This window comes from Esox lucius, chromosome 19 (assembly GCF_011004845.1).
Source record: "Esox lucius isolate fEsoLuc1 chromosome 19, fEsoLuc1.pri, whole genome shotgun sequence".
In the NCBI taxonomy this organism is placed as follows: Eukaryota; Metazoa; Chordata; class Actinopteri; order Esociformes; family Esocidae; genus Esox; species Esox lucius.
The window spans coordinates 21,919,744-21,933,466 of NC_047587.1; the positions used below are offsets into that span (position 1 = coordinate 21,919,744).

A 13,723-nucleotide genomic window follows, 5' to 3' on the forward strand; every position below is an offset into this window, starting at 1 on the left:
CACGATCTAGGGAAGCACGATCCACTTGAGGCAAGCACTCTCCACCAACCTGAAGTGGGCAAGCCACCCTTTTCCGACTGAGGACCATGGCCTCGGATTTGGAGGTACTGATTCTCATCCCCACCGCTTCACACTCGGCTGCAAACCGTCCCAGTGCATGCTGAAGGTCCTGGTTTGAAGGGGCCAACACGACAACATCATCCGCAAAGAGCAAAGACGAAATCGTGTAGTCCCCAAACCTGACACCCTCCGGCCCCTGGCTGCGCCTAGAAATTCTGTCCATAAAAATTATGAACAGAACCGGTGACAAAGGGCAGCCCTGCCGGAGTCCAACATGCACTGGGAACAAGTCTGACTTACTGCCGGCAATGCGGACCAAATAATAACATGAAATAACATGCCACTAAAAACATCAAATTGTTGATCTTTTTCATAATAAATAACACAAAAAATAAGAAAAAACACAAAACATTTGTATCCACCTCAGATCCAAGATAATTCTGAATTGCAAATGATATTTTGTGACATAGCCGTAGCCCTGGACATTATAGGCAGATCGTTGTGGGTTGAGCTAGTAGTACAATCCAGCGTTATTGCAACAATGGGGAATGAAAACGAATCACTTGTAGCCTCTTGTTGCGCCTGATTCTTAAGACCATCCCAGCTGCCTTAATGTCAGGTTGCAGAACAAGCAGACATCTTTGCTCAGTTGTGTACACAGTAATGCACACACATGCAGTTTCAAACAAAACCTGAAATCTAGCTTCTGAAAGTGGATCAAAACAGGGCTACTCCAAAAAGACCCAGCTCTAACAGCACTAGAACATAATGTACCAGTTTATCGTTGTGCTCCATTTCCATAATATACTACATGGTCTCGGCTCAGGACAACCATCCCAGTAGTGACAGTGGAATGAAGCAATCCCTTGACATTACTCTAAGGTCTCTACGTTGTATTGCTTCTCTCAATGGTAAAGTATTGTCTCTGAGGATGTTTAACTGTTTTAGATCTGTTTCGAGGGAATAAATCCCAGCAGCGTTTCTTAGCTCAGGGATTAGAGTTCAGGGGTCCAAGTGGGGCCCTCAGTGACTCCTCAAAGAAGGGCAGAGGACTGTCCTGGCTGAGCAGAGGCATCCTCTCTCCAAGCACAGCCTCTCTGAAGTTTGGTCGTCGCCAAGCATAGACCACGCTGTTCAGACAGCCCTGCAGAGACACAGTCACTGCCTGCACAGACAGAAGGACGGAGGATAGTGGATAAGGATAATGCACTGTATATGCTTACCTTTGTGTCATCCATTTTACCTAACCGAAGAAGGCTTTTAGAAAATGTACATTTATTCTGGATAATGTTACCTTGTCAGGACTACGTCTGTAGTCATCAGTGATATCTGAGCTATACGAACCTGTAAAATATAGAGAGGGAAGAGCTTCTCTTGAGGAATGTTTGGTATCACAGATAGGACAACAAGGACCAGAGCTGGGGATTGAGAGAAAACAGATTTTTAGTTTGTGGTTGGAAGTGTTTTGGAGGAGGTTTCCACTTGCAGTGCAGCCTTTCTAGCTCAGGGTGCACAATTCATGAACTTGGACAACGCTAGTAATGCTAATTCCAGGCTGAGAACCAGGTGAATAATAAATTGCTGTAATAAATGACTCCATGGGCCTTCAAGAACAACTCAAGGTTATTTCACCCAAATAGGAATCTATGTTGAACTATTTCTTTAAATTTAGGGTTAGAATTAGGCTGGGACTTGGCATTAAGATTTATTTTAGGCATTGAGGATTAGGTATAGGAGTCAGGTTTAGGTTAAGTTTAGGTATAAAGGTAAGGTTATTGAGGAAAAGTTTAGGGTTATAGTTAATACAATGGGTCCCATATATATTTAATGGTAGTAATTTGCCAGTCCTCTCATTCATAGTAAAACCAATGTGTATATGTACCTGGCGTCCAGCAGAAGATGATAACCAGAATCATGTTGCGAGCAGTGGAGAACACACTCTTCAGTCGTCTCCTTGAGCGTGCATCTCCCTCGACAGGAAATAGTCCCTCTTCCTCGTACCTGCGATACCAGCTGCCCACCTTGTAGTAAACCACCTGTAGAGGTACATCACAATCATCTTCAACAAAGTCACATTTCATCATTCTAATTCATTTTGTTGAACTCAAGACCAGGACCTGGACATAACTCATACTCAAATTAGTGCATTGACCCAAACTCGACCAGACTAGCACTCTGCCAGCTGTCACAAAGTTTGCTGTATGGAAAAGGTTTGCTCTCCTCAAAGTGTGTAGATACTGGAATTTACATTCTGGTTTTGCGAGCAGGGTGAAAAGAACTTGGTTTAAGTATTCAGGACTCTGAACAAGTCTCAAACACGAATGGTATGGGATACTACTAGGGACTTGATTAATTCTAAACTCTTACAAAGAATGGTACAGAATCAATGAACAACATGTTGAGAGCTACTAGAATTTTAAAAGCTCAATGATCTGGCTTGTCATGTTTGAGAGTGTTGTGGATTAAGATATTGCTGTCTCAAGTCTTTTGCACATTACAACCTGCCACAGGCTAAGTGACTAAAGACTTTTGGAGATACCAGTATACATCAGAAAACAGGTTATGGTACGATGTGATACAATCCTCCAAAAGTCATAGAGGTAGCACGTAGAGGTAACATGAAGCAAGGGATAAGCCTTACTGGTTTCATTTAGGCTATACAAACATTCTATATGATTATAAGATGACTATAGTGTGTGATATATGCTAGATAAAGATATATCCTTACTGTACAGAACACCAACACTGATATCAGGATGAAGAAGAGGAAGCATCGTATAAAGATGTCGTGGATCAGTTCCTGAAAAAATTTAAAACAATGTCTCATTTAATATGCAATTCAGTTCCTTAATTACAGAGTTAGAGAAACAACACTGATGGTACACAGTTTGGTCCAGAAATATTTGGACACTAACACAATTTTCATAATCTTGGCCACCACAATGGATTTGAAATTAAACAACCAAGATGCAATTGAAGTGCAGACTTTCAGCTTTAATTCAAGGGGTTGAACAAAAATATTGTGTGAAATTTTTAGGAATTGCAACCATTTTCATACACAGTCCCCTTCAGGGGCACAAATGTAATTGGACAAATGAACACAATCATAAATAGAATGTTTATTTTTAATACTTTGTCGAGAATCCTTTGCAGGCAATGACTGCTTGAAATCTGGAATGCATGGACATCACCAAACGATGGGTTTGCTCCTTTGTGATGCTTTGCCAGGCCTTTACTGTAGCTGTCTTCAGTTATTGTTGGTTCGTGGGTCTTTCTGCCTTAAGTTTTATCTGCAGCAAGTAAAATGCATGCTCAATCGGGTTGAGATCAGGAGATTGACTCGGCCATTGCAGAATATTCCACTTCTTTGCCTTAAAAAACTCCTGGGTTGCTTTTGCAGTATGTTTTGGGTCATTGTCCATCTGTAAAGTGAAGCAGCATCCAATCAACTTTGTTGTATTTGGCTGAATCTGAGCCTATAATATATCCCTATACACTTCAGAATTAATGTGGTTGCTTGTCTTCTGTCATATCATCAATATACACTAGTGACCCAGTGCCACTGAAAGCTATGCATGGCCATGTCATCACACTGCCTCCACCGTGTTTTACAGATGGATCACGAGACGTTCCAAGCCTTCTGCATACTTTTTTATTCCCATCATTCTGGTACAGGTTGATCTTAGTTTCATCTGTCCAAAGAATGCTGTTCCAGAACTGGACTGGCTTTTTTAGATGGGAATGGCCTTCCTATTCTTGAGGATTATGAATGGTTTGCACCTTGTGGTGAACCCTCTGTATTTGCTCTTGTGAAGTCTTCTCTTTTTGGTCGACCTGGATAATGATATGCCAACCTCCTGGAGAGTTTTCTTCACTTGGCTGGATGTTGTGAAGGGGTTTTTCTTTACCATGGAAAGGATCCTATGATCATCCACCCCTGTTGTCTTCCATGGACGTCCAGGCCTTTTTGTGTTGCTGAGCTCACCAGTGTGTTTTTTTTTCTTCTCAGAATGTAGCAAACTGTTGATTTGGCCACTCCTCATATTCTTGCTATCTGTCTGAATATTGTTTTTTGTGCAGCCTAAGGCTGGCCTGTTTCACTTGCATTGTGAGCTACTTTGACCGCATGTTGTGGGTTCACAGCAACAGCTTCCAAAAGTGAATGCCACACCTGGAATCAACTCCTTTTTACCTGCTTAATTGAAGAAGAAATAATGAAGGAATAGCCCACACCTGTCCGTGAAACTGCTTTTGAGTCAACTGTCCAATTACTTTTGGTCCCTTGAAAAAGAGGGGGTTACATATAAAAGAGCTTTAAACTCTTCCTCCATTTGGATATGGATGTGAATACCCTCAAATTAAAGCTGGGAGACTGCAGTTTAAGTGCATATTCATTATTTAACTGTAACTTGAATATATTTTAATAAATAGACAAAATAACAAAACTTGTGTCAGTGTCCAATTATTTCAATTATATCTAACTATGTTGCATATACGCACCATATCTGAGCAGTGGTCCCTCCAGATATGCAAGAAGAGGATACAACTACGAGAAAACAATCACATAGACATGTGAGACAAAGAAACCATTTTATTCATTACCTAAATGCTTACTAGTGTATTTGCTTCTTCTATCAATGATGTCAAAATAATTTACAAAATGGCCAGGTCAAACCCAGTCCTGCACACACACACACACACCTGGTACAGTATACGCTAGCTTCAGCATTATTTGCCATGTCGTTGCAAGGCGGTACTATATCTGCTGTGGTCAGAAATGAAGTCATCATAAACACTAAGTACATCACCCAAGGTGTAGACCTGTAGGGCAACACACACACAGAACATGATTTGGAACAGGTTGCTTTTAAGACACTTTACAGGTTCAATCATTTCAGTTAAAAGCACAAAAATGTTTTTGGAAACCATGTAAATTTGACTCACCACACAAAAGTATACACAGACAAAACCATCCCACTGCGTCTACACTGGGGCTAAGGGAAGACAAGGATATTTAATGTTAGCATTAACTGAACAATGTGTGTGTGTAGGTGTGTGTGTGTGTGTGTAAGGTTGTGTCCTCACCTGAGCCTCTCTTGATCTCTCCCTCCATCCTTCAACGGCACGATTTGACTCCCAGGCATACACTACCACCAGCAGGAATGACACAAAGTAAAATGTCTGAAACAGACACACACATACAGACCATGTAAATTAATGTACATACAGTTGAAGTCGGAAGTTTACATACATTTAAGTTGAAGTAATTAAAATTCATTTTTCAACCACCACAGATTTTATTTTAAAAAACTGTCTTGGCAAGTCGGTTAGGACATCTGCATTGTGCATGACAAGTAATTGTGCATGACAAGTAAAACAATTGTTTACAGATTATTTGTCTTTAAAATTCACTATATTACAATTCCTGTGGGTCAGATGTTTACATACACTAAGCTGACTGTGCCGTTAAACAGCATGGAAAAAGATGTATCCTGTCTCCTACTCCTAGAGATGAATGTATTTGGTGTGAAAAGTGCAAATTAATCCCAGAACAATAGCAAAGGACCTTGTAAAGAAGCAGTAGGAAACAGGTACAAAAGTATCTACACTCACCTAAAGGATTATTAGGAACACCATACTAATACTGTGTTTGACCCACTTTCGCCTTCAGAACTGCCTTCAGAACTGCCTTAATTCTGCGTGGCATTGATTCAACAAGGTGCTGAAAGCATTCTTTAGAAATGTTGGCCCATATTAATAGGATAGTATCTTGCAGTTGATGGAGATTTGTGGGATGCACATCCAGGGCACGAAGATCCCGTTCCAGCACATCCCAAAAGATGCTCTATTGGGTTGAGATCTAGTGACTGTGGGGGCCATTTCAGTACAGTGAACTCATTGTCATGTTCAAGAAACCAATTTGAAATGATTCTAGCTTTGTGAAATGGTGCATTATCCTGCTGGAAGTAGCCATCAGAGGATGGGTACATGGTGGTCATAAAGGGATGGACATGGTCAGAAACAATGCTCAGGTAGGCCGTGGCATTTAAACGATGCCCAATTGGCACTAAGAGGCCTAAAGTGTGCCAAGAAAACATCCCCCACACCATTACACCACCACCACCAGCCTGCACAGTGGTAACAAGGCATGATGGATCCATGTTCTCATTCTGTTTACGCCAAATTCTGACTACCATCTGAATGTCTCAACAGAAATCAAGACTCCAGTCTTCAACTGTCCAATTTTGGTGAGCTTGTGCAAATTGTAGCCTCTTTTCCTATTTGTAGTGGAGATGAGTGGTACCCGGTGGGGTTTTCTGCTGATGTAGCCCATCCGCCTCAAGGTTGTGCGTGTTGTGGCTTCACAAATGCTTTGCTGCATACCTCGGTTGTAACGAGTGGTTATTTCAGTCAAAGTTGCTCTTCTATCAGCTTGAATCAGTCGGCCCATTCTCCTCTGACCTCTAGCATCAACAAGGCATTTTCGCCCAAAGGACTGCCGCATACTGGATTTTTTCCCTTTTCACACCATTCTTTGTAAACCCTAGAAATTGTTGTGCGTGAAAATCCCAGTAACTGAGCAGATTGTGAAATACTCAGACCGGCCCGTCTGGCACCAACAACCATGCCACGCTCAAAATTGCTTAAATCACCTTTCTTTCCCATTCTGACAATCAGTTTGGAGTTCAGGAGATTGTCTTGACCAGGACCACACCCCTAAATGCATTGAAGCAACTGCCATGTGATTGGTTGATTAGATAATTGCATTAATGAGAAATTGAACAGGTGTTCCTAATAATACTTTAGGTGAGTGTATATCCACAGTAAAACATTCTATATCGACCTTAAAGGCCGCTCAGCAAGTAAGAAGCCACTGCTCCAAAACCGCCATAAAAAAGCCAGACTATGGTTTGCAACTGCACATGGTGACAAAGATCGTACTTTTTGGAGAAATGTCCTCTGGTCTGACAGTTAAAAACTGTAACTGTTTGGCCATAATGACTGTCATTGTCATGTTTGGAGGGAAAAGGGGGAGGCTTACAAGATATAGAACACCATCCCAACCGTGAAGCATGGGGGTGGCAGCATCATGTTGTATAATGAGGAAGGAAACTTATGTGGATATATTGAACCACCATCTCAAGACATCAGTCAGGATGTTAAAGCTCGGCTGCAAATGGGTCTTCCAAATGGCCAATGACCCGAGCATTCTTCCAAAGTTGTGGCAAAATGGCTTGAGGACAACAAAGTCAAGGTATTGGAGTGGCCAACACAAAGCCCTGACCTCCATCCTATAGAAAGTTTGTGGGCTGAACTAAAAAAACTTGTGTGAGCAAGTAGGCCTAGGAACCTGACTCAGTTACACCAGTTCTGTCAGGAGGAATGGGCCAAAATTCAGCCAAATTATTGTGGGAAGCTTGTGGAAGGCTACCCAAAACGTTTCACCCAAGTTAAACAATTTAAAGACAATGCTATCAAATACTAATTAAGTGTATGTAAACTTCTGACCCATTGGTAATGTGATAAAAGAAATAAAAGCTTAAATCAAGAATTCTCTCTACTATTATTCTGACATTTCACATTCTTAAAATAAAGTGGTAATCCTATACAACCTAAGACACAGAATGTTTACTAGGATTAAACGTCAGGAATAGTGAACAACCGAGTTTAAATGTATTTGGCTGTAAATGTAAATGTCTGACTTCAACTGTATATATGTAGATGTAGAAAACAATAAGCAGAACAAGCACTTCAATGTCTGTAATAGAAAGAACAAGCTATAAAACTCGTCACACTGTAACACACTGTGACATGGCATAATGTAATGACTCAACACAACAGTACAGAACAGGTCCTCCACCCCACATGTGCTGTATAGTGTACTGTGTCCTTCATTGTGAAAAGAAAATACATATTACAATGCAATAACTCATGCTGTTGCTCTTAAAGACAGACTGTACAACTATACATTATCGATAACCTAGTCGATGGGGGAACAATTTACGGACAATTTTATTTTGTATACAGAACGTAAATTTCAACTACGCTGTCCCTACAAATAGGAATAATATTTTGAAGCTGGAAGGACAACATTAAACTGTCTCACCAGTGATAGAGGCAGTAGGTGCTCACAGACTGACACACTGTGGATGAAGCTGTGTGTCCCATTCATTGAACTGGTGAACATCAGGGTGGCTGCTGCCAAAAGATCAGCCAGAGCCAACTGGACCAGGGGCTGCACCTGCTGACACACAATTATTACAGTGCTGGAAAACAAAAACACAATAACAAGATTTATCAATGGCCACATAATATACACACACGCACCCTGCAATATGTACTTGACCGAGCTGGGGATTATGCTTATCATTCATAGCCTTGGTGTTATCGCTTCTGTAAAAGGTAACAGAGAGTAGTGCCAAACTAACAGGTGTGGGTCACTGTTTGTTTAAGCTGCAAGGCAATTCACTTGTTACAGGTACTGTTTGCTCCCTGTTCTGTAGTTCCGATATCATTGTATCTTCATCTTGTCCATGTAACTACAAAAGGCATACCTCTTTTGACTTTAGCTAGAATAGATAGGGCATGCAATCCTATAGTACTGAATTAGTGATGGAGTATAGACCTCATAAGGCACAGGCAGACAGAGAAGTAGTATCCCAGGCCATGTACAGTAGGCAAAGTCAGGAACATATTGATTATGTAATTTTTTCTGCTTCTTTTTAACATGTACTTTAGTAGATAAAACATGTCAGATCCATTAACGATTACGTTCAGGCTGGTCCATTGCAATGACTGCAGCCCTGGTAGACAGGTTTTACTAAGAGACAGAAAATGTCATCTTCCTTTAATCCACTGACCTGCTCTTGTAGGTGCCTCCTCCTTACAATGGATACTACCAGCACTGAAAAACTCCCAATCAAACTGTAAACCGAAAGTAAAATGCATCCATAAAAGTAGCACCTTTACATAACATTTGAACACATCAGTCACCATTAACAAATACAATCCAAATACAATATAAAGCCTTGGAATGCAATAAAGAAATCAAATCTAACATAATGTAATGTAGACCAACATTATGTCCTATAAACCATTAGAATAATAACTAGCAGGTAATACAGCTAAAGGATAGATATTATTCAAAAACTACCCATGATTGATTTTTTTGTAAAACAGATAATCTCTTTCTGAACAACTCAATAATCCTCAATCATCTTCTCTTTCAATAATGTCTATACATTTCACAGTGCATCCCTTTAAATATAAGCAATTAAGAAAAAGAACAAGGTTGGCAAATATAGTGTTGGTTCCGGATAACAGAGGAGGTTCAACACATTCATTTCTGTAAAGCAAAGCAACGAACTCCTAACATGCTATGCAATCTTTACAGACAGCAGAGTTAGACACAGCCAACTATTCTTTTTATGGCATATGTCTTGGAATACGAGGAGTTATTTATAATCAGCATTGTTTTAGTCACATGCACGTCAGCTCGCTCAACCAGCCTGACTGGTAACATTAAATAGATGTAAAGCTGAAAAAATGCCAACTATATCATTATGATTTAACACATGAGTAAAGTCAACTTTTCTGTTGTGTATACAGCTAGCATATTTGATTCCTTGGTAGTTTATATGGTTTTCGATGTGTGCCGTTTCACACGGTTGTGGTAACAAAGCAATACATTTTCTGAAAAAAATTGAAACATTCTGGGAAATATAAGTTCAAATGTGACTAGTTCCAAACATTTATATTTTAGCCTGCAGAGAAGTGTAGCCAATGTAACACAAGACTAGCGCACGATTGGCCGAAACATTTATTAGAAAGAGTTTTCTTAAATCTTAAGTCATTTTCAATTTCAATGCATACGTTACATCCAGGTATGATGAAGAAATGTAATTGTTTCCTAAATGTAATTGTTTTAATTTTGGTCAACAAACAGCACAGTCGTTCTACTGCGACGTATTAAGTCCCATAGCCCGAGTCTAACTGGTATGTTCCGGAGAATGCAGATTTTAGAAGTGTTAAGTTACAATACAGAATGCATACAATCAAATCCTTATAGGTAAACAACCATAATATATACGGACGATACGAATCGCTCTGATGCCACTTTGCGCAAATGACAGCGAGTTTATTAGCGCGCTCCGGAATCCGACCCCAGCTCAGAAGAACCCAACTAAAGGGGGCCAAAGCGCCATACATTGTAAAAACTACTACCCCTAACCATTTTGATGATTGTGATCACCCGAACCAAAAGGAATGCAAAAGGCCTGCCTACTAATGAATGTATCCATGTGTCACAGAATGTCTGTGTATAAGATGCAGTTACCTTAAAGACAGAGATACTTGGTACAAAGTGGAGAGACCGGAGATCTAAATGAAGAAATTATTCACAGTGTTTGAAAATTGTGGATCATAACGGAGTCCGGCTTAAAATGCTCTTTGTGGTTTTAAAATAGGGCTAGCAATAACAAAAATGTAAATAATCTATTTTATACCTCAAATGATTTGCAATTCATATGGAAAAAAAAAGGACTTACCTGACCACTACTTAAAGTTCCATTCGAAGGATACATATTGAATGAGAGGCACAGTGTCAGCTACAGAAAGCTATCCAAAGGGCCCTATTCTGAACCTGAAATAAAAAGAGACATCCATGAAGTCCACAGAAAAAAATATCATTCTTATGATAAACTGGAGTGTGGTATTAACAGACAGCCCGCGCATGACATGAAGAAGTTTACTCCTTGAACCCATCTATCACATGTCGACTTACCTGTTCTGTGAAAAGAAAACACAGGCCAGGTCTAGGAAAGTCCCCTCTGGAATGTTGTACATGGCTATCTTAAGTCATTAAAATCAGATATATTACAGGATTGGGAATTCAAAGAAAAGTCCACAGAAGGACTTTTTAACCTTTATTTCACAGATTTCACAAATATTTTTTTTTCGAGAGAGACTGGCTCTAAAAGATGAGTAGATTAACCATAGAAAATATGGGGCCATAGGTTTATCTCTTACAAGCTTTTTTTAATAGACATACATTGCAGAGGATCAAATGCATTTGCATGAGGTGAAGAGAGAAGACTTCAGGAATCAAAGAAAGGCAAGTTAAACAAGAACCAATTCCTGAAACCGAAATAAAGCCCCTACAATACTGAATGTGTAAGTAATATGGTGACAAATCCCCTGAGCCATGCAGAGGGCATCAGTAGTTCATCAATCCAAGTTCATGATTATTATTGAACTTTAATTATTATTAAGGAATTTTATTTAATATTTTACGACTTCGTAAAAAACATATGTAAAATGGCTGATAGGATTGTCCTTCCAAAAACACTTCAGACTGTTCTGAAGTGCAGGTCTGATATTTTAGTGCTGTTCTTATCTCAGTATGAATATAGGAATCCCAATAGACACAAAAATATACACGTACCACTTACCACTATTTGTGCAATAACTAAGTTCAATACTAGAGGAACAGTGGTAAACTTGCCTGGTACGGGATACAAGTGCTGCCTTCCCACAAACACAGTAGGGAAGATAGTTTGGCAGGCAAAGAATCCAAGGGTTATACTGTTGGAGAGTTAAGTCCGGGAGGTCCCAGAGTTGGTTAGTACAATTCTAACAAAAATTGCGGCATAAAGACAAAGGAACTTTCAAAGCAAATCTGAAATAAGGTTAATCATAAACACCCATCACAGGAAGGATATAAAAACGTTTCCCTGAACCTCAGTATAGTTCATTATTAAGAAATAAATAGATGGCACAACCGTGAATATGCCTAGAAAGGCTATCCTCAAACACTGAGTGTCTGGGTGAGAAGGGCACTTGTCTGGTATGCCAACAAGAAGCCGATGGCAACTCTAAAGGAGTAACAGTCTTCCACGGCAGAGCTGGGAGACACTATGAATACTGCAACAATAGCCCAGGTGCTTTACAAAAGTGGCCTTCATGAGAGAATGGCCAAAAGAAAACAACTCACATCAACTCTCCCATAGAGTTTGCCAGAAAGCATGTGGTAGACATTGACACCTAGTGGAAGAAGTTTCTATGGTCTGATGAGATCAAATAGAGCTTCTGGCCTAAATGCTAAACGCTATGTTTGGCGCTAGCCTAACAACAAACATCATCCTGAGAACACAATCCCTGCTTTTGAGAGCTACTGTATATACACAATCCTAAGAGGTTCTATAGGTGTATTTAACCTAAAATAATTTGAAACAGATGGATCCATTCAACTTATTCTGAACATTCTAAAGACAATTGGTTGTGCTACAACTAAGTCTGGTGTGTCATTACAAATGGGGTGAATATGTTTTATATTTGTAATTTTGTTTTTCTCTTTCACATTATGGACTTTTTGTATTGATCAGTTGCAAAAACACCTTATTAAATGTAATTGGATTTCATGCTGTAACATAATAAAATATGGGAAAGTCTCAAGCGGGTGAATACTTTTAAGAGCCAGTATATAAAAAACATTGATTTCTGATTATTTTCCATTATTTGTTTGTCACCTGTTGTTTAGGAAAGGGCTCAATCCACTTACAGTAAATAGAGTATACATTGCAGAACGGTGTATAGACCTCTACAACAAACTACAACTTAAGAAGTCATCAATGCTCTATTTAGTCTTTTATTAAATTATTTATTTTACCCCCCTTCTTATCCCCTCAGTTGTCGTGATGGTATATAATATATGATATCGCCCCAGGGATGTCAGGTTGGTGACAAGTTTAGAGGGAACACTGTTGTTGAATAAGTATGGCTGCTGAGAAAGTACCAAGACATTCCCTTGTGGAACTCAATCAATCAATCATATATTTATAAAGCCCTTTTTACATCAGAAAGCTGTCACAAAGTGCTTTTACAAAACACCCGGCCTTAGACCCCAATGAGCAAACAACAGTAGTGTTGAATTTCAGTGGCTAGGAAAAACTCCCTAAGAATGCTGAAATTTAGGAAGAAACCTGGAGAGGACCCAGGCTCAGAGGAGTGAACATATTAAGAGTACAAATTGTAATAATTAATAAATGCATGTGGGCTGAGTCCAGTATCTATTTAAACTTTGTCCAGGTCGGACCAGATGGACAAGGACAGGGGTCAGCACACTGGTTTGCATTATTGCCCCAACCAGCAACATATTACCACAGAGTGAGGTATCTCACTGGTTATTTTTCTAGCAGTAGGGGTCTCTGGTCTGCTTACTGCCGCCAACCAGAACAGACGTAATCAGTCTACTTTTAGTAGAGAACTGGTGGTTCACTATTGCCACCTGGTGGATTTTTCTTTTTACAATACTCCTGCATATGCATTTCAGCCATACTTTAGACTTGACTGGTTAATTGTATTTTGATACAAAATTTTTACCATTTTACCTATAGTTCCAGCATGATTCCAAAGGTTTTCTGGAGATGTTATCTGATTAAAAGCTGTCTTCAGTTATCATACAATCAATGCCTAAGTGGTGGATGTGTTTTATGGTTGTATCACCTAAACCAGGGGATTTTCAAGCAGAATGTTGTTAAAACAAACATTTTGTGCACAATACTAATTTGACATTGTCAGAAACCGAAATGTTTTAAGCAATTCAGAAAAGGAGAGACTGCCGCTTTCAAGCATGTAGGGGTTGATTGTAACAGTAGTTGTCAAA

At 39.6% G+C, this 13,723-nt stretch overlaps 1 protein-coding gene across 5 annotated transcripts; it reads right to left on the minus strand.

Annotated features, from left to right (window-relative positions):
• Positions 1-404: 404 nt before the first annotated feature.
• On the minus strand, positions 405-10,790 carry si:dkey-30c15.2 (uncharacterized protein LOC558938 homolog). Of its 5 annotated transcripts, none has more exons than XM_013138891.4 (12): positions 10,608-10,788; positions 10,397-10,440; positions 8,922-8,985; positions 8,168-8,305; positions 5,146-5,241; positions 5,005-5,054; positions 4,762-4,881; positions 4,561-4,606; positions 2,789-2,860; positions 1,943-2,096; positions 1,405-1,478; positions 405-1,225 (listed from the first exon to the last, which is right to left on the minus strand). In XM_013138891.4, exons 1-12 carry the CDS (start codon positions 10,641-10,643, stop codon positions 1,049-1,051), a joined length of 1,071 nt encoding a protein of 356 aa, XP_012994345.1. In that variant the 5' UTR covers positions 10,644-10,788; the 3' UTR covers positions 405-1,048. The 5 variants fall into 5 exon arrangements, with proteins under 5 accessions (XP_012994345.1, XP_010899933.1, XP_019896133.1 ...); XM_010901631.4 differs by having other exon boundaries at positions 8,168-8,302; positions 10,608-10,787; XM_020040572.1 differs by having other exon boundaries at positions 1,136-1,225; positions 1,355-1,478; positions 10,608-10,790.
• Positions 10,791-13,723: the final 2,933 nt, after the last annotated feature.